Raw genomic sequence first — 20,934 nt, forward strand, 5'->3', positions numbered from 1 at the left:
TGCAAATTTCTTAAGAAAATCCACACACCTACCAACAGAGTTACAACTTACATTGTTTACTAGTAGAAGTTCCATGATTTTCATCAGATAAAAAATGTATAACTCGACTCTTTTGCACATGTACCTGGTATTGAAACCAATTATCAACCATAATAATCAAATTGAAGAGAAACAAAACATTGCGATAAAGAATAATTCTATAGAAATGTATCATTTGACAATTTTGAGTGTTAAACAAACTCATTTTTCTTTTCTTTCACCTCAAAAAAAAGTCCGCCAGGAAAGGCAGCCGACGGTACTCCTGTCCTTCGACTCCTTCCAATATAGCATATACATGAACTTGAGAGAATGGAACCAACTAATATGACTACTACATGATATTATATTATGAAGTCTCTGAAAACATTTACAACTTTTATCTGCACTGCTGCAGAAGGACGCTGAGACAGAAGATTGAGAGAGAACAAAGATTCTATGAATGAGGGCTTTCTTCAGGCTACCGCTAATGCTACTATAACTACACTCGTAGGAAAAGAAAGAATCACACTAACAAAAGCTTTCACGATTCAGAAGAACCTAGGAAAGCAAGTTGTATCATGACCTGCAAAAATTATATGCTACAGAAGTGACGCTGGGATAAATATATATAAATATATCCAAGGTTGAACATGCGGTAACAAACCCTTTTATGGATTAATGTTGCAGTCACGCAAGAAAGCTTGTTCATAATTGATGAATCTAGCCCAGTAGTTCCTGTACTTGGGCATGCCAATCTCAAGCCACGGTTTCATGTTTCCATTGTAGTGGATGACGGCTGCTCTATCGATTTCCTTCTGGCCAACACTTGGGTTGTATCCAAGTCCTAACACATGCCACGACCGATGCAGGGGGAATGTGCTTTTCCAAAATGTTATCAGACCTGGAGGTAGCGTCCCCAACTTCCATAGCTGTCTGTCATGATTCTGTCCGCCAAAGATGAGCGTACATGTTAAAATTTGAACTTACCACATCAATATAATAAAATTAAAGATCGATTGTTGAATCATCCAGTATATTTGTGGTAGAAGATTCATCACACCCTGTTTCAAGTATTGCCTGTCCTATAACAAGTTTACTGCATAATTAACGGCCAGGGGTCACTTCCCTACGAACTCATGAGTTTCTGTGCGCCCTGGTGTTTAATAGTTACAGGATATGGGTTTTCGATGTGGCATAGATATTTTTATATAATGGTATAATACCCTAATTCAGTAATAAAAGTTGGTACTTAGAGTTGGCTATTAGGGTTGAAAGGACCAGATGAATAGCTACTTAAAAAAAAAGAGTAATAGTAAGAAAGAGATTAAACTAAACATATACTACTTACCAGCCTTTGCCATGAATGGTAAACCTCTGTTCTATTCTGCTTCTTCCACTCGTCCAAATCAAAGATATTCATTCCATAAGCCCATCCACAAGCATGAGGATCGAAGTTTTTCGAAATAAGAGGATTGGAAAAGTCGAGATAACGATCAAACCGGTGGAAGCTTTCTCCACAAGTTTCAACTGCACCGTTTACATTTCCTTTCAAATCTATTGACCAAAGGCCACTGAGATCCTTCTGTACTACAATATCGTCATCTACAAACAGAACTTTGTTGAGCTTGGGGAAGATTTCTGGCAGATAAAAACGAAGATGATTTAAAATGGAAAGGTACTTGGGGTTCCGAAATTTCAAGTTTGAATCAGATTTTGCGCGATCAGCCTTGAAGTAATAATCTATCATGGAAGGAGAACCAAGCTGCTTCAGAACTGGACTATAACTCGCGTTCAGCCATGTAAATTCTTCAATGTTCTGAACCTGGATAGTAGCTTGGCTTGGTAGATTAGCAAGAAACCACATTCTCATTGCAGCATAATTAAGCCTGTCTGTGACAATGTGAAATACATGTTTTGCTGGATCCTGCCAAATATAAAAAGTAACAATTAGATACAGCTATACAGGCTCCAATGCACCAAAGAGTAATACTAGTTCAAGTTTGTTTTTTTATGAGAGTAACAGTATCCAGCTATAATTCTGCTTTTCCTGTAAATGTGAAGCTCTACCTTAGCATGAGAAACAGTTGAATTCACAACCACTGCTGCAGCCAATATGTTGTCTGAGAATAATGCATAGTGGAACAGACTTGGATCCTCAAGTTTTTCTTGATTGGGAAACTGCTGCTGGTCAGAATTCAATGAATAGTATTCTGTTGAAAGACGCAACGGAACGCAATGAAGACCTTTAGGAAGAGTTTTCGCTGCGAGTTGTGTCAAGAACATTGTCTGCTTCTTGTGCACTCTGAGTTGTTCTTCTGTCGAATGAAGGATAGCACGAAGCTTCTTTATCACCGCAGCACAATCATCTTGAATTTGCTTACCCGTGGCCAAAACTTGCTCCATTGCCTTGAGTTTGTCATTTGCGCTGCAATAAGATGACAAATTCAATAAGTGCTCACCAAGAGATGTAATAATATTTCATCACCATTTTGAGCAAATGTTCAAAGATAAAACTACAACCCACCAAATAAGAACTACGGTTTAATATTAAAAATCAAGGACTTACTTCCTTGGTAGGTCAGAATCTTTAGATGCATCCCCAAGTGCTCTCTGAACTTCCTTCATCCGCACCCGCAGTTCTTTGATATAATGGGGGTTATTGCGAGTTGCTCCAAGTCCAAGGTAGACCCTTGCCCTAATAAGCTGATCTCTAAGATGCCGAACTCGAGCATCTGACAAGACTGTTTGAACTCTCGGCCTTTCAACCTTGTTAGTGACGTGATCTCCTGAATCAGATTTTCTAGTAGTCTTTCCAGGTTGCTGATATGCTTGGGCTCCCTAAAATCAGAGAAGAGAAACAAAAGATATATCACTTTTTCTTGCAGATATTCGTTCCTCTAATTGAGATCAATCACCCTTTGTTTTTATTTCTGATATCATATATTTATTGTGCCAAGTTACAACATTATAAGGTGAACTTGGTGTGCGCCATAAATTCTTATTACTGTTCAGCTCCTAGTTCACAAGACTAAACAGTAGAAGATGAGGGACACAACATGCAGAAGAACCTTGCACAAAATTTGTTGCACCATTTCCTTTCCCAAATCCCTTGAATTGGTCGAATTAAGTTTCGATATGACAATCACTTAACTGTGCAGATTATAATTATACGAATACACACGCACATAGCAGGCACAACCTTGAGAAACTCAAAAGAACAAAAAAAAATGTATCAAGTACCTTGTTCTCATTTGCAACCTGCTTATCATTTTCATCCACAAATTTAGAATTCTGTGCGTCACCAGCATCATCGCTCTCATTCTCTGCAATAAACCCTCCAGTGACAAGCTTGATTGGATTTTCCTTATCGTCTTCTTCTGTAGCAGATAATGCTCTGGTTTTATGTTCTGTTGACTTCACTGATGGCAATTCTGTAAAATTGAACCCAAAATGAATTCTATTACAGACAAATTTAGTAATCACAATCAATCTCAACATTACAGTTTCCAGAAATAGAAAAAAAGATGCAATAATTGAACTTACCATCAATAGACTCTGGGACATTCAAAACTGAATTCTCAGAAGAAATGATTCCAATCGGTTCTCTCAATGTCTTTGGTATTTCCTACACAAATCAGATCTCCAATTCGTTCAATAATTTTAACCTAGAAACAGACAAATGATAATAATTCAATAGACAACTTTTACCTCTGGAAGTAGATTTAATTGCCTGCTCTCAACTCCAAAACTCTTCAAAATACAAACAAGCACAGAAAAATGATGAGACAAAAAAAAATTCACAATTTGATAAACACTACACAAGAAAAGGTGATAATTTAGTTACCAGAGAGGAAACTTCTTCACCAAAATCATTCTTAGCTGCAGGAAACACCGAACAAAGAACCAAAATTAGAGTGAAAACAAACCAAATAAATCAGACATTTCCTTACATTCTTGTGTTAGAATAACAACTTACAAGATGAAACAAGTTTATCAGTATAAAGAACGATTGGAGCAAGAACGGTGAGAAACAACAAGAACAAAACCGGTTTTCTCAGCTTCATTCTTTCTTTCTGAAAGAAAAAAAAACTAAACCACTTTCTCTTTTCTCTTTTATAATAATTCTTTATCTTTCAACGGCTTTGCTAATAAACAATGGAGCTCACTTCCCTATATATCCACACGCGTACGATAAATCTCTGCAACTTCGAAACAAAACAAACCGCTTCCCCTGATTCCTTCCTTCCTATTATCGAAAACGAAAAACCGCTTATTACCAAAATAAATACCACTAAATCTCTACGAAACCGGTTTTCTAAGGATGAGAAAACCACTTTTATCTCTTCTTGTTCTTGGCATTATAATGTAATAAAAACCTGGTTCAGAATTTTCCTTGATATTTGGGGCAGAGTAGGAGGAGGACAGGGAAATAAAGAAATCGTCGGTGCGTGAAATAAGCAGATAGAATTTTAGAAGTAGAAGAAGAATAGGAGGAGAAGAATGGAATTAATAAAATCAATATATTGAATTAAATAGAAAAAAATATATATATGTATATAAATTTGTTTTCGTTGAGGGTGATTCGGTAATTGGTGTTCTCATATTACGTAAGAAAGAAATCTTTTCGTTGTTTCCAAACGAGCGAAGAATGTATTTTCAAATGGAAAACAACTGATTTGTTGTCTCCATAAAATATTTATTGGGAGTCCCTATGTGATGAAAAAAACTCACTGATGTCAGTCACAACAAATGTGCACGAAAAATAAAATTGAAATTCATGTTTTCACAATCTCGTCAAATTGAGATAGAATTCTAGATGATCAATCAAATTGATTACAAATTTCATTCAAACAAATTAACAGTTCAAATCTAATGAAGATATTCATTACATCGATCGGACTCGATAGATTTTTTCATCGTTTTTCATCCAAAAGATAAAAAAGAATAAAAATAAAAAATCTCAATTCTATGGAACTGATCAAGTTGATGGTTTCATATTTCAATCTGAAACAAATAACACCTTAAAGGGTTCCAAAACTCAATTATCAAAGTTTCTTAGATTATCAGCTGAAAGAAATCTGAATTTCCTGAGTACAATGGAAATACAGAGAGGGAGAGATGAAGACGATAATTCAACGGAGAAGAAGATGCTATTTCCACCCACCCTTACGAGCGCCCCAACGTTTCAAACCCTTTTCTTGAGCCCAGTGAGTCAACCGAGCCACCCAGTTTCTCAAACTTAAATTTATCTTTAGCAATCAGTTTTCATGGGGAAAAAAAAGTGTTGTTAGCATTATGAACAACAACAATTGAACTTTACTTGATTGAAATATTACTACCAGCAAAAACAAATGGGTGGATCAATTGCAATTGTACTAACACTATGTTTGTTTACTCCTGACTCATCTGAGTCGTCTGGATCTCAGTTATCTGGGTCTGAGTGAAATCACCTGACTCATCTGGATCTGACTCAATATGTTTGTTTTGAGTCAGATCTGACTCATATGACTCAAAAAAACGTGAGTCAGTGGTTTGGTCCCGTGAGTCAGAGGTATTTTGTTACCTGACTCAAATGGGTCCGAGTCAGGAGTTATGTCTGAGTCATAGATCGAGTCAGATCTGACTCAAAATGCAAAACAAACGGTCTGACTGCTGAATCGGTCCGAGTCAGAGATCGACTCAGATCCAGACGCCGAGTCAGCTGCAAACAAACAAGATGTAAGTTACTAACACAAACTTGAAAAGGAAATTGCTGACTCGTTTAAAGCAAACCACATATAAATTTATAAAAAGAACAATTGTACGAGTAAAGTCGTCTTCTCCACTTCTTCTTTCGAGAACTTAGTTAAATATCTCAACTTCTCATATATCAGATTGCTTTTCTGGGGAAGGTGGTGGTGTTATTTTGTCAATTGGGGGATACTGCGGCTGCTGGTGGGCTGGATCAAACGGAATTGATCATGCTAGCGGAAGGAAGAGAGGCAAATATTAAGATAGTACTCCCTCCGTACCTATTATATAGGCGGAATTTCTATTTTTCCTTGTACCACTATATAGGTGGAGTCTAAATTTCAAAACGGTTTTTTACTTATATTACCCCTATTTATTTGCTTTGGAATCATCACAATTGAATATATGTCTCTAACATTGGGAATATAATTAAGGGTAAAACATGAAAAAACATAGAAATGTATAAAATCAATAAAAATTTCTTAATCTAAAAGAACTAGGATATGACCCGTGCCATCACGGCACGGGATTGTTATTGTTCTTGCAAATTGTGACTTTATTCGATGTTTCTATAGTGCTTTAAGATATTCACCCCATGTATTTGGTTCAAGAATCAAGATCATAAACCTATATTATTGAATTTTGTAAGATTGTAAAAATAAGTTAATGATTGGAATATCAAACCAACCCCTCACAAAAGCATGGGATCAGCAAGAGATTTTGGAACAATCACGCATGTTTTACAAATTAATGTGTGTTAGTTTATATTTTCCTCTTCACGGGCTTTGGTTAGTTCTTGCTACCGGCTTTCACTTATGCATCTTAAATAAATCTAAATTTTATAACAAATTCGTCCATGTTAGTAAGAGAAGGCGATTTTTAAAAATAATCACAAAGAGAAATTATTGTGTGTTAATTTGTATTCTGCTTGCAAGGAATTCAAGATGTATCCATGAAGTTGAATGATATGGTCATAATCTCTAAAATATTGGCATAATCACTAAATCCAACAACTTTTATAAGCCTAAAACAGGGATGAGAAAAATACTTGGTATGCATGCAAGAGACATAGGACTGAGCAGTATGTGGTGGTCACCCAGCTCCAATTTTCTCAGTATATAAAATCCCGGGTTAAAAATAATTTTGGTCTTCAGTTCCGTCCGTATTTGTTTAAAATTACCTTAAATGTCGTTATACGAATCTCCCAAATCTCGTGTAACGGTTCTTTGAAGGTTCTTTAGAGCCTAAAATTCTTGGCAGTCCTATTACCTCCCCAATGTCGTCACTCTATAAGTATAAAATTCCTTGAAAAATCTAATTGCATAGGTTAATTATCATGCTTTATCCTAGGGATCGATTTGTTTGTAGTATTTGTGCAAAGGTTGGGTGACTCTTCAGTCCAGATCATTTAATTTCAACAAGAAAACTTTATATTTTAGAGGCATCAACACCGCTTTGATAATGGCAGTCCATGTTCACAGCTTTAAGCATACCACCCTCGGTGCTACATCTACAGTTGCAGCCTTATTTCAAACTTCATTCCCTTCAGACTATTGTCATAGCTGTCATTAACTCATCGTGTTATTTTTTTTTTATCGGTAAATTGAAGTCATTATAATTTTATTATCTTTCGTAGTATAGTATGAGATGTTATTTTTCCGAGTGGTAAGATAAGCCAAGGAGACCAGATACTTCAATGAGTAATTCCTATCTTGTATAGATATTAAAAATAAAATCACGTTAAACATAAAATTCTCGTATAGAAAAAAAAGAGTAAATCTAATTCTTTCATAAGTTAAACATAAAATCATGTTATTTTTCTTGGACAATTTAAAAAAAAATATTTGGATATCGGCACTGGATAAACAACCAATACAATGAGAAAAAAGAAAATGATAATTTGTTATGTCTTCTTTGTGTTGTCTTATTTTTGAACGTAGTTTTAATCATACATTAAACCAAGCCTTGTTCCTGGGTAGCCTGGTGCATTATCGCTATCCATTATATGTCCATTACCAAAATACTCCTCATAAGGTACGGCAACCTGACACCTGCATTCAGAGTCACGACCATATAACAGTTAATGTAAACGGTACCACTTTTTTGGTAATTCAATGGATGCTCAAATATTACAATACCTCATAAAGAGTTCGAGGAACTCGCATATTTGTTTTTTCTTTGGATCATTTTCTACATTCCACGCAATAAAGGCCATTAATATAGAATGCAGGTTGATTTACATATATCACTTTCGTTCATTGAATTTAAAAGAACATACCTTCATGTACTATCTTTATTTTGTCGTGTCTCCTGTGGATGTAGTTAAACAAATACCTTACAAATATGATTTGATTGGCCAATAGTTGTAGTAATTTCTAATGGAACTTGCGGGAGATGTGGATTCTTATCACTTATATAGTCCTCCGTATTACAGCGAGGCATTAATGTATTTTTCTGATTCACTTTAATTTTTTAATGCTTCCGTTATAAAATTCGATTTTCAATATTTCCTCTTTTTCAAAAGGGAGCATTTAGTTACTTCCCAGCAATTACAGATAATATGTATTACCGTTTTTGTTAAGTGTTCAATGAGACTATAGCAATTACGGATATCAGACGTTAGGTTCCTAATAGCCTTTCACTTGTACAAAAAAGTGGGATTGAACTGTAAAGTTCAGTGAGACTATATTATAAGAGAATTTTGAATGCATAACATCGACAATCCACTTTTAAGATTAATTCCTAATGGCACCTGTAAAGTTCAATGAGACTATAGCAATCAGATCTCATTTTTAGTCAGGGCTAAAAAATTCATTATTAGATCTTTCCTAACTCTGGCTTGAGCCAAGGGTTGATAAATATTTTTTCTATGCCCTTGTTTCTTAGTCATTCGAATCAGAACGGAAATGGTAACATGATTTTCCGTTTTCTGAGTTGAATCATCTAGTTTGTACAATGAGCATTCTTACAATTTTCGCATCTTAAGCTCTCGTTCTCATGCTCAAATGGATGTTAGTTGTAAGAATGTTGTAGTGTCCAAATTTTATATCAAACCACAGACTGTTTAGATATATAACGTCCGTACCTTCCATTAAGCCAATTTCATGGACTAGAACTTCCATTCTCCATAGTAATTAGTAATCTGGATCTTCCATCAAACCAATTTCATAGACTAAAACTCTCCAAGTCATTGTGAAAGTTAGAAATGTACATTACAACCGGCATCCCATTTGGCACCAACTATTCAGAAATTATCTTCCTGTTTGTCAAACAACAAAAATGCAGCTGTCGAATTCCCTCAATTGGATGACAGGGTTATTTGACGGGGTGGGAGGGGTGTGGGGGGGGGGGGGGGGGGGGGGCTACATGTGATTTCCCCTTCCGCCATATCAGGCAACTGATTGAAGCTCTTGTGGGTGCTTCTTGGAACAGTTTTGGAGGGGATACATGTGATTTGGCTCGCCATTAGTGCGTTCTGCATGGATGAGAGAAAAGGATTAGCAATACATATTTTTCAAATCAAAACAGACTGAACCAAACAAAGTAATACCTGGTGTTTGAGCAAGAGACGTGCAGCAATAGGAGTGCTCACCAAATAAAACAGTGGTTTGGTACTTTTTAGTTTGTTCAAGATTTGAGAAACGAATGTGAACAAAGGGCAAACCACCGTGAGCTTTATATAGGCTCCCTTGGTATCATAAATATCAATAGTTGTAACGGTTGTAGCATAATAGCATTAGTTGTATATCACAAAAATAAGTCTCAAATAATAACGGTCGTAGAAAGAAAAAAATTAATTTGTTTATATTTTTCATGAAATTCCTAAATCGCAACCGTTCTTTAAATGCCTAAGTTGTATATCCCAAAACATATTGGTCGCTGGATCTGGACCGTTATTTATGTGTCCAAACTATAGAGATATGTCGATGGAGAAAAACATCATTATATATCCCAAAACACATTAGTTGCTAGATCTAGACTATCCTTTATGTGTCCAAACTATAAAGAGCCGTCGATGTAGGAAAATACCATTGTCCCTTATAATATAGATTGGTGTCCCGCCTATATATGTGGTACCGGGGGACTAAGTGTTAATAGCCAAATTTATGTAGAAAATCAAACAAGTGGACATCATGCTGCTAGCTCATGCTTCCGGTATCATTGCACGTGGTCTACAACTAAGTGACCTTGATGTGGCCAAATCTTAGCTGAATGTCATAGCTCCACGTGATCCATTACGAACATTAAAAATTAAGGTAAATTATTAAATGCAATTGTTTGTTTCATGAAAACTCATTGGCTCACCAAACCTTGCAAATTGGATTTCAGCTCATTTTGCTCGGTGTAGTCGACCGCCAGAGGCCCATAGGAGTGAAATCTGATCTTTGTATCAGCTGTGCATATATATTGGAGGCGCCTTCACCCGTAGGTATTCCATGCGTTTGCGTTTATCAGCTAGGTATGTATTGGAGGAATCACCGTAAAATGTTGCGTTTCAAAGAGGGTAGGCATTTTAATCCCAATTTTTTTTTTTTTTTTTTTTTTTTTTTGTAAGAAATGGCCTTACATTTGTTTCTTGATTGGTATCCTAATTTAATCCCAATTTTTAAGATGACATTTGTGCAAAAGAATAAAAAAAGTCAGAAAGGGGCTTCCAAAAATGCGCCAAAAAAATAATCAGATTCTTTCTTTCTCTCTCTTCCCTCGCTCCTTCTTCAACAACAAAACATCAAGAACAATCCTTCTCTACTCAGATCTAGTTCATCTTGGGCTGGATCTGAGCAGATTTCTTAACTATTTCTTGTTTTCTAGGTTAATTAGTTAGTTGTTATAGCTTAATATTTATTATGTTTTTATCTTATCTACACCATTATGGTGGTTTTACCTACTCTTTTGAGGCTTATCTTCGCTTTAATGACGGTTCTTGGTTATTGGGTTGGGTTTCAAGATCGATAGTGATGCTCTCCAACAACGAAATCTTCATCTTCATCGGTGATTTCTTTGACGACGGAAGCCTCGTCACTAGTTTCAAGAGATTTGAGCAAATCACTCCTATTTTGTGAGCATATCTTTCTAAAGAAGAAAAACAAACTAAATGGTTGGATTCTAATTCCGCGAAAAACCATTCTTCCTCTGATTTAATCGGATCTTATTCATACTTGTATTTGTCTTACTCCGGTAATCTTTCTCTTTCTCTTGTTGGATTTCTCGGTATTGTACTTGTACGGTACGTTCTTATTACTTTGTATTCTCTTATTTTCGATCTTAAACTCATTGTAACCTTGAATTTCCGCTAATGAAAGGGTTCCTTGTTTATCAAAAAAAAAAGGCACCAAAAAAATAGAAAGGAGAGATGAAAACAATTTCCAAATCTACCACTTTTTTTTTTCTTCACATCAAAATTAAAAATATTACTTGTCAGTCTTTCGTCGTGTTATTTTTCGTTGGTCGGTCCTCACTGCTGTGGCAGTAATCTAATTGTAATCAACATGAAATGTTCCTTATTAACTTATACTAATTTTTATAATTTATCAGTTGAATCAGAATTATCTAAAAATACGAGAGGAACAAAATTGTCGCTCATTATCCTTGCTGGCTCATGAAATGTGACAATGAAGCTGCTTGTGTAACTAGTTAGTCCGATGTATTTCTTCTATTTACAGTTGTTGTTCTGTTCGATTACCGCATCAATATACTGCTATGCTAATCTTCTGAACCAGTAGTAATCAGACCGCAATACCAACCAATAATTGGAACCCAATCCCAGCTCTTATTAATCATACAAGAGAATATCAATTACATTTAATCAATCAAATACGTTTGGAAATTAATTGCTTTGAGATGTTTTCCAGTTTCTAGAAAAGACAGACACGAGGACAACAAATGATAGTCTGTGGCTAGGAATGTTCTTATTTGGATGTTGGGTACACGTAAAGAAACGGACGAATATAAGGCGTGGTTGAGGAGTTTTATCATATATCCCATTATGAGTCTCCCTCTTTTCTAAAGGAATATTATGATTAAACATATTCGGACCATATTCAAACGTTGCCATGACATGATAATCAAACTTATCCGTTTAATTAATTAAGATGGTGATGATGATCATATGAACAACTAATCTGTACAGTTGTTCATCACGTTTCGATTTTTATATTCCCATTCGAAAAAGTTAGTTGCCTTTGTTAACGTGACTTCATTTTGTTCCCTTTCTAACTGCTGCATTAAGCTGTGGAAATAAACACCTCGGGCTCTAGGCAGTAAAAAATTGTTTTTCTATTTATTAATAACTTAGATGGTATAAAAGACCTTGCTAGTTTGGGATTTAGTATGATTATTTTGAGCTTATGACTACAAATAAAAAAGAATATTTTGACGTAAAATGGATAACAACTTATCCGGTAAAATAATTTCTGATTAATTAATGTTAATTTGGATGATTAAATGATGTTTGATCAAGTTAATCCTGAAATTAACTACCATTAATTCATCGTTAAAATTTGATTTTTTTTAATTAAACTCGATCCAGAATCGGTTGATGTTAGTGCAGTTACAAACCGTTTCTGGGTTGAGTTTTTTCAAATGACGAAGTAAACCCACAATCGGGTTTTTTCAGTACTCACATAAACCGACTGTTGAAATCAGTGTTTATGGATGTCCACATAATCCAATTATACCTTACTTTCATAAACAAAATATCCATTACATAGTTTAGGAAATTAGCGCGCTACATATATAGGATTCAGTATTGGAATTCTAGAATTTGACACATCAAATGTTCGTCAATGAACCTCCGAGCACGTCGGTACAACGTCGTATATTCTTTGTGGTGAATGAACTTAGTTTTCCCATTATGAACTCTCCATAGCCCGTTGAAACGTTCCAGCTGAAATTCAATGAATTATTAAATATTTATGCGAACTTTTAACGATGACATAAGTATAAATATTATCGGATTACTCACTTTTTTCCTAAGAGGAGCTCGTGGATGATGGTTGTATACCATATTTCTAACTTTAACATACTCTCGAATTGCATTTTTTATGTGGTTGAATCGAAATGCCAAGTCTCTCCATTAGCGGTTGTTGGGATTCGTTGTACGCCCGTAAAAGAACTCTTTAACTCTCTTCCAAAACATTGAATAGATTTCGTTCGAACATTCACGAAACGTATTAGCAAACGATTTAACGAGACACAAATCTTCATACAGTTTTCATTCAATTTTCTAGGCTAAGTGTGTGATGTGGGAGTGGCTCAAAGAGGTTGTCATTATATAGATAAAGACTCAACGACTACTTTTTTCGAATTCAATTCACACAATCGGATTTTAGGGATGTCCTGATAAGATCACGTCTTATCGGCTATGTCAACGGTGTTGACCCGGTACGTCACTTGAGCATATGTGGTCTTCTGAGTCCGTTGTTCGGGTCAAGTCTAGCAAAATTATGGAAGCCGCCTTGGCTAGTGACAGCGAAGCGTGAGAATATGAATTTTATGAAGAACTCGATATTTATTATTAGATTTATTATTAACTAAAAATATATTTTATTATTATTAGGATTTCTCATAGGATTTGTTTTAGGGTACCCTTTGGTTTATTGATTTCTTTGAATCATGACATTTTGAGCTTGAGTTGTTGGCCATTGAATAAGAAACGAATCGTTTCTTATCAATTGGTATCAGAGCAAGTTCGGTTTTATCCCGACTTTTGTGACATCCTCATCATCATCAACCATCATCGATTCAGTCATCTATCTAACATTATCATACACCCGCAATCACCACCATCTTTTTCACCGTATTCATCAAAGAAAAAGAAAAAAGAAAAAAGAATCGTGAGATTTTGAAGTATCATATCCGTCGGTAATTACGTAGCAACACATGTTCAAGATGATATCGTGGACAACAACAGTGAAGCTTTGTCAGTAACTATGACTTGTGAGGTTAGTTTAATTGCGAAGCTGCTACACTTCTCCCACTCCTTTTCCTTAATGGGTGTCACTGATATTATCCTTTGATCCCTTGGATTGGGACTAGCAGGGGATCCCTTTGTGTGGTATCACACCTCTATCTCCATGACACCTCATGGGGGAAATGGTTGGTGAACATGACTGGGGGAAGCCTTGCATTTTCGGTTTAATTGGTAAGGTGTTAAGGGTTTTGTCACCATTCACATGCATGCGCTAGTGGTATTTATTTAGTCACTTCATCCATCAATACTGTGCAATATTATTGTCAAGTGCTTAATTGTCTACATCCACTGATTCGCGTCGTTTAGTAATTCATCTTCGTACCATTTGTTACTTAAACCTTAGAAACAGATGCTTTAAAGCTCTTGCTCGTCAATTATCATGTCTGTCTAATTCTTCTTGTCTAGACACTTGCTCAGCCCATTATCCACAAAACCCGACTTTAGCCCATTACCCTAAAAGCGAAACTTTCAAGCAAACAATAAAAGCAGCGATCCTAATATATGTCAGTATGGCTTGGTACAATAAATACCGAAACAAGAATCTATCTCATGTACTTCCAATTTTTGGTTGTACTAATGCAGTAGAATGGTTATTTGAAGTGGAATCATATTTTGAGTCTAATAATATTGCACCACATGGGAAAACTCTAATAGTTGTTGCACATCTCGAAGGGACTGCATTGAGATGGTACAAGTGGGAAACTCTTTATATGGGTCTTGGTATAATTTCTTGTGTGGCATATTGTCTAAGTTTGCAAAGATGACTTATGAGACGTATCAAATTGTTAAAGTTGCAAATCTCATCAAATTGAAGTAACTCAAGATTTCAACCCTATATCGTCGCATACATTTGTAGAGGTTGTTGAAGATGTTTGCTCCGTTGATACTACTGAAGTAACATGCACCGAGTCGAAGACAGAAGAAAATCAAATTATGTTTATACCAAAACCGGACCTTGGGGGCAAGGTCTCATTTAACGAGGGTGGAATGATAATACATCGTTCGGAGCCTATGTGTGCATATATAACGGATTTTGAGGGCAAAGTCCCGTTTAAGGAGGGTGGAATGATAAGACCACGTCTTATCGGCTATGTCAACGGTGTTGACCCGGTACGTCACTTGAGCATATGTGGTCTTCTGGGTCCGTTATTCGGGTCAAGTCTAGCAAAATTATGGAAGCCGCCTTGGCTAGTGACGGCGGAACGTGAGAATATGAATTTTATGGAGAACTCGATATTTATTATTAGATTTATCATTGATTAAAAAAATATTTTATTATTATTAGGATTTCTCATAGGATTTGTTTTAGGGTTTGTTTTCTTATTTTCCATGTATTGTAGCCTATAAATAGGCTTTTTCTATTCTATAATAATGATAACAAGAAAATTATTAAGCAAATTGCTACCCTTTGGTTTATTGATTTCTTTGAATCATGACCTTTTGAGCTTGAGTTGCTGGCCGTTGAATAAGAAACGATTCGTTTCTTATGATGTTCACATAGACCGATTGTGTCCTTGAAAAATCATATAAAATATGCCTCTCAATAATCAGATTTTAATATTGCACATGTAATCTGATTCTTGGAAGAAAAAAATTATAGAAAATATGCCACTTTTTCTTAGCAGAATCAGATTACATTGAGTGCCTACATAGACCGATTATGAAGGTTGTCAAAATCCGCTTTCTAAAAATCGGTTTCTAGTATTTCACTTGTAATAGGATTCTTGTCAAAAAAAAGATACAAAAAAATTGTCACTTTTCCTCGCATGAATCGGATTACATGAAATGCTCACATAAACTGATTCTGAAAGTGTACCCCTGGAGAACTGTAAGAATCAGATTTTATATAGGTAAATGTAAGCCAGAGTCCTGTATTTTTTGCACACACACATTATAGTTGGTTCTTTTATCGCGTCTTAGAAAAACACAAACAATTGTCAAAAGAAACCAGATTCAGTCATTCATAAACTAGGAATATAAACAAAAATAATTCGACAATAAGTTTAAGACATAATTTTTGACTCCATAATTATCCATAGTTAAAGACATAAGTTTGAAACCATTCATTCATGAAAATCCCCATCACGACCACGACTACCTCGTCCTCGTTTAGTAGGTTGGGCGCTGCTCGATTCACCTTGAGTCTTTCTTTTTACGGTGACTCTCTTCCTCTTTTTCTTTGGTTCCTCCACCACCGGTTCCCCAAACTTCGCACCCGCTTCTACATATTCGAGATTATTCAATTCATCAATCAACTTTTCATTGGCCTTAACATTTTTTCCTTCCCTGATATTTAGCCTTGCTTGGGTTATCAAGTGTCTGACTCATCTTCTCGGTTTCCATTTTAAACAATAAACATTGAACAAATAATTTTAAAACCTTTAACAAAACCGTAATTGATTAACAATACGCACCAAGTATTCTATAGTTGTATCTTTGTCCTCTATATGGGGCCTCTCATCTACTCGTATCACTCGAGTATGCGAAACATTGAGATACCACATCATGTAACCCGGAATTGCCTCATCATCTGTTTTCGATCGACCATCCAAAACATATCCGTTGAACCTTCTGTCTTCCCAATATTCACATGATGGTAAAGGGTGGAGAACAATCTCAATATTATTATCCAATGACTCGCTTTTTTTCTCATTGATATTGAACTTCTTGTGTTCCTTTGGGATTTTTTGTATGTAACCGCATTGTCTTGCGACTCTCGTCGGGTTGTACATTACATATCCTCTTGGGTGAAACAAAGACCCAAAATAAATTTCTTGCTCGGCGCACCCAACCATCTTTCCTTTTCCTTTAGCCAAATCTTTCTTGTAAGGGTCAAAGACAACATCTTTCGTCGTCAAGTTGTCCAACTGGCTTCTCAACTTCAGATAATCCACATCTTGGGACTTTGACTTACTGTTGTAGGTGTATATGTCTCCATAATACCTATGGTCCCATGAATATCAATTTCTTTGTTACTAAGCTATCTTAGCTTTGATTGTAGGCAACCCTGATTTGAAAGACTATATAAGGGAGAACTCTAGCATCTGGGTAACCTAATCCCGATACTTCTGTGCGTCCTAGTTGCAAATTAAAGTCGATTCTCCATTAACCTAGGTTTTCAGTTCTTCTGATAAACCAGTCTAGGGTTAATGACTTGAAGACTTCATTTGGGATTCGTGAAGCCAGTCCAACTGTTTTAATTTGTAGTTGTGTATCATGGTCTTACACTATCTATCGTATTGAGATTAATCTTCTCTAAGGTTTTCTCGAGATTTATCTTTGATACGTAAGATACAAGAAATCACAAAGTTCTTTGTCTCATACTTTGTGGTTCCACAATAACTTATTCTATCAACATATAAATAAGTTATAGTAATGTGACTAGTATTTCTATGCTGCTCTTCGGGAGTATAATATCAGATTATTAGTTGGTTTTTATTCACCTTGATCTTTGAATCAAAGACGGAACAAAAATAATAAAGGATATACATATCTGCGGGAGACAGATTTTTTTTTATAAGTCTTCGACTTTGGGTCGTAGAAACTCTTAGTTGTAGGTGAGATCAGCTAAGGGAAATGCGATTGTACCTTAATCGGTGTGAGACTTGATTAGTGCTCAACTACATTCCAGTCAGAAGTTAACTTGTAGTAGGCTAGAGTCTGTAGCGGCTTAATACAGTGTGGTTTTCAAGTTTGGACTAGGTCCCAGGGTTTTTCTGCATTTGCGGTTTCCTCGTTAACAAAAATTTTGGTGTCTGTGTTATTTCTATTCCATATTATATTTTTATTATATAATTAAAATATCACATGTTGTGCGTAGTTCAGTCACAGTTGATAAATCCGACCTTGTTTGTTTGATATTAACTTGATTGACACTAGGATATTAGTCTTTGGAACCGTCCGAGTTATTCTCATAACAATTAGGTTCATGGATTTCTATATGTTCGATTTACTAATTGCATTGAGAAAGAGATAAAGCTCTTTAATCCTTTTCGTGATTGAGCTCAGCTTAATGCTCTCAAAATCGTATTAGAGTTTGGTCCATATAGATTTCCGAACGAAATAGTTGGGTGTGGTTGTTATACCGCCACATTTTCAATTGGTATTATAGCAGGCAAACACGCTAAGACCTCATAAGTCTGTGTTTGTAGCAATCTGACTATATGAACAGAAATTTTATCTCTATAAACGTATTGTCAGTCTTCGATGTCTTGAATTACTTATGGTAGAAAATTTCTATGTGCACCTTTCTTCAAGTGCAAGATTTTCAATCATGGGTTCGCGTAGTAAATGTCTATGTTCCTCCAATAGTTATAGAGAATGTTGTATATGTTGCGAAGGACATTAGAAGATATGGTGAACCTGAGATTAGTGCTGCAAAGCAAAATTCAGACGAGTTAAACGTTATTATCCATGCCATTACCTCAGATCTTCAGCACCATGTGACTATGTGCACTACGTCTAGAGATGCTTGGGATATCTTAGTGTTTTGGGTAAAAACTGATTCTGCTGGTTTTGGTAATTTGGGGTGTGTTGATGAGAAACGGGTTCAAATCCTAAACAAATGCACTGCACGGGAATGCTTTTAGGTTCGAGAAATCAATCTGTAAGACTCTTGCCTAAACCAAGAAAATGGTCGTTCCAGATTCAATTCGGTCACAAGGTGAAGGAGAAGGGTTGATCTTAGGGAGGGAAACAGAGAAGGTGTTTGAGATCAGAGTGTTGAATTATGAAGGTGTGGCTGTTTATGACTTGTGTATCAGAAAATGGTTTATGGATACTTTTGTTGATAACACTTGTGTTCCCCTTTTTTGAATAGGTTGAAAACCTATTTATACAAGTCATTGAGCGCACCCTGATCTCGTAGGAAGTGGAGGAAGTGAAATAGTGGAGAAGTGGGTTTTGTGCGGAAGGTAGTGATCATCGTGTCTCGTTATGAGGGATGACTGATCACACGTTCTCCCACTACTCTCATTACAGATAACCGTCCGCCTTTCCTGACACGTTCTCGTAATGGACGTGTTGTACGCTTCACGCTGTAAACCGCCAGACCAATACCCCAGTAAGCATCCTCAGTTTGTGGCATGTTTGATGTCTCGAATAAGTGGGTCGTGGGACCCACCGCGGAGAATAGCATGGTGCTATTAGGTAAAACAACTAAGTTGTTTATGGGGCCAATATAAAATATTGTATGTATTCGATGCATGTGAAGCATCGCAATTAAGCAACTCAAACTAATCGATGTGTATGAAGCATCATCGTTTTAGATACTGATCGCATAAGTCGCGGATTGGCAAATTAAAGGAGGCATGATCGACCACCTTTGAGTGATCATTTCAGGGCCCTACTGTCAAGTCATCACTTGGTCGATCGCCTCATATGGAAGAAGTATGGCCGGTCTTCACAATGTTGCTTTGCTTGTTTTCTAAAAATAAATCTATACCATCCAACTAGGCTTGCGAAGTTGGATGATCGTGATAGTTTGCGGCATTTTCAAACTGCCATTGACGCGACTTTAGGGTTTAGGAGGCCGCACGGCCAAACCTCTTTGGGCGAGCGATTTCGAGGCATTAAGCCCTAGTTTGCGTAGGCCGGTCAATCACGTGTAAAGGTGGGCCCATAGTGATCACGATGACATCTTCGGGGCCGTTTAAGATTAAATCTAAGCCATTCGAATAGGCTGGCGAACATGGATGGTCATGAACGATTTGCGGCAGTGACATGCGGCCGTAAAAGCGAATTAGGGTTTCAAAGTTGCGCGTTCATCCTACTTTGGGTGAACGATTCTATACGTTCCAAGCTTGCTATGAGCAAGTCGATCGACCAACGATGGAGTTGGGTCAACGATGAACGTGTTAGCATCTCGTTGGCCACCTGAAATTGGATATATTCCGCCCAACTAGGCCGGCGAGAATGGACAACCGTGATTGATTTGCGGCAGTTTTTCAATGCCACAAAGTGATTTTATGGCTTCTTAAAACAGCGTGTTCACGCTACTTTGAGCAAACGATTTAATGCTCTCTGGTCTTGTTGCGAATAGGTCGATCGACTAAGAGAGAGCTTGGGCCGACAGTGAACACATTGGCACCTATTTGATCGCTTGAAGTGCGATCTAAGCCGTCCAACTAGGCTAGCGAAACTGAACTGACACGATCGATTTGCGACAGTTGTGTACTGCCGCGACCCGAATTAGGTTTTTGAATGCATCATGTTTGCTTAAGTTTGAGCAATAGGTTGTGCGCCTTATAGGCTTGTCGCAGGCAAGTTGATTGACAAATGGGAAAATTTGTATGCCAATGAACATGTCGGCACTCCCTTAATCGTTCGTAGGAAGATCCAATCCGTCCAACTAGGCTTGAAAAGTTGGACGGATATGATAGCTTTTGAGACTGTTTTTTATGGTTTTAGCTTGTTCGAGCTTTGTTTTTATGCAGCGCAAACGCCCATATTTGGGTCAGCGTTTCAAGCGATTATGGACGAGTTAAATACATCTCGATCGACTAGGGAACTAGTGGGGCCGCTGGTGGTCACTATAGTGATTGCCTAGTTCTGCTAGGACTAGGCCATGCTTATTAAATCGTACGGCTAAACTGTGTGGCCGTGATCATTTCTGAGACTGACATTAACAAGTGTGTGAACGCATTGATCTCTTTGTCCAAGAGATGTAGCATGTATGAGTATTTTTATGCAGATCTCAATACTAGCGCTTCGGGAGATTCATGCTACTCTGTTGAGAGTGAGCATTGATCGTCATGTCATGTCAGTATTGAGAGTCCGGCTGGGAACATAGCATGGAAAATATCAGGCGAGTCATGCATTAGTTACTAATGCTGGCATAAAATAGAATTCACAGAATATTTGGGATTGCTACTATGCGCACCATTCCGAATGAATTTCATATATACATATATTTTGTTGTTCAACACATGCGTAAAGAAAGAGGTTTGAGCACTCGTTATTTTCAAGCGGCCATCATTCCTTTGCAGGATCACGACGCTAAATATAGGGTTTTACGATTTTGACCCTGAACTAAAAACCACCATCAACATTAAGTCCCCTGCTTAGCACGTAAAGGTGACATTGTTGTGGGGTAAGTACTAGATGGTGACAGATAAAGAAATTCTCAAGAGGAGTTCGATGCACATTACCAGGATAGAGACTGGCTTGGTCCTTGCGTAGGGCACGTTTCCTTTCAGCGCAGTTATCTTTTTCAG

General features: G+C 36.8%; 1 protein-coding gene across 1 annotated transcript; it reads right to left on the bottom strand.

Moving 5' to 3' along the window:
* Positions 1–230: 230 nt before the first annotated feature.
* Positions 231–5,095, bottom strand: LOC113288262 (probable galacturonosyltransferase 4). Its single transcript, XM_026537240.1, has 9 exons — positions 3,995–5,095; positions 3,863–3,897; positions 3,727–3,768; positions 3,562–3,643; positions 3,259–3,449; positions 2,585–2,856; positions 2,086–2,443; positions 1,367–1,942; positions 231–962 (listed from the first exon to the last, which is right to left on the bottom strand). Exons 1-9 carry the CDS (start codon positions 4,080–4,082, stop codon positions 687–689), a joined length of 1,920 nt encoding a protein of 639 aa, XP_026393025.1. The 5' UTR covers positions 4,083–5,095; the 3' UTR covers positions 231–686.
* Between the last annotated feature and the right edge of the window lie 15,839 nt (positions 5,096–20,934).

The sequence above is a fragment of the Papaver somniferum genome, chromosome 6 (assembly GCF_003573695.1).
Source record: "Papaver somniferum cultivar HN1 chromosome 6, ASM357369v1, whole genome shotgun sequence".
Taxonomy (NCBI): domain Eukaryota; kingdom Viridiplantae; phylum Streptophyta; class Magnoliopsida; order Ranunculales; family Papaveraceae; genus Papaver; species Papaver somniferum.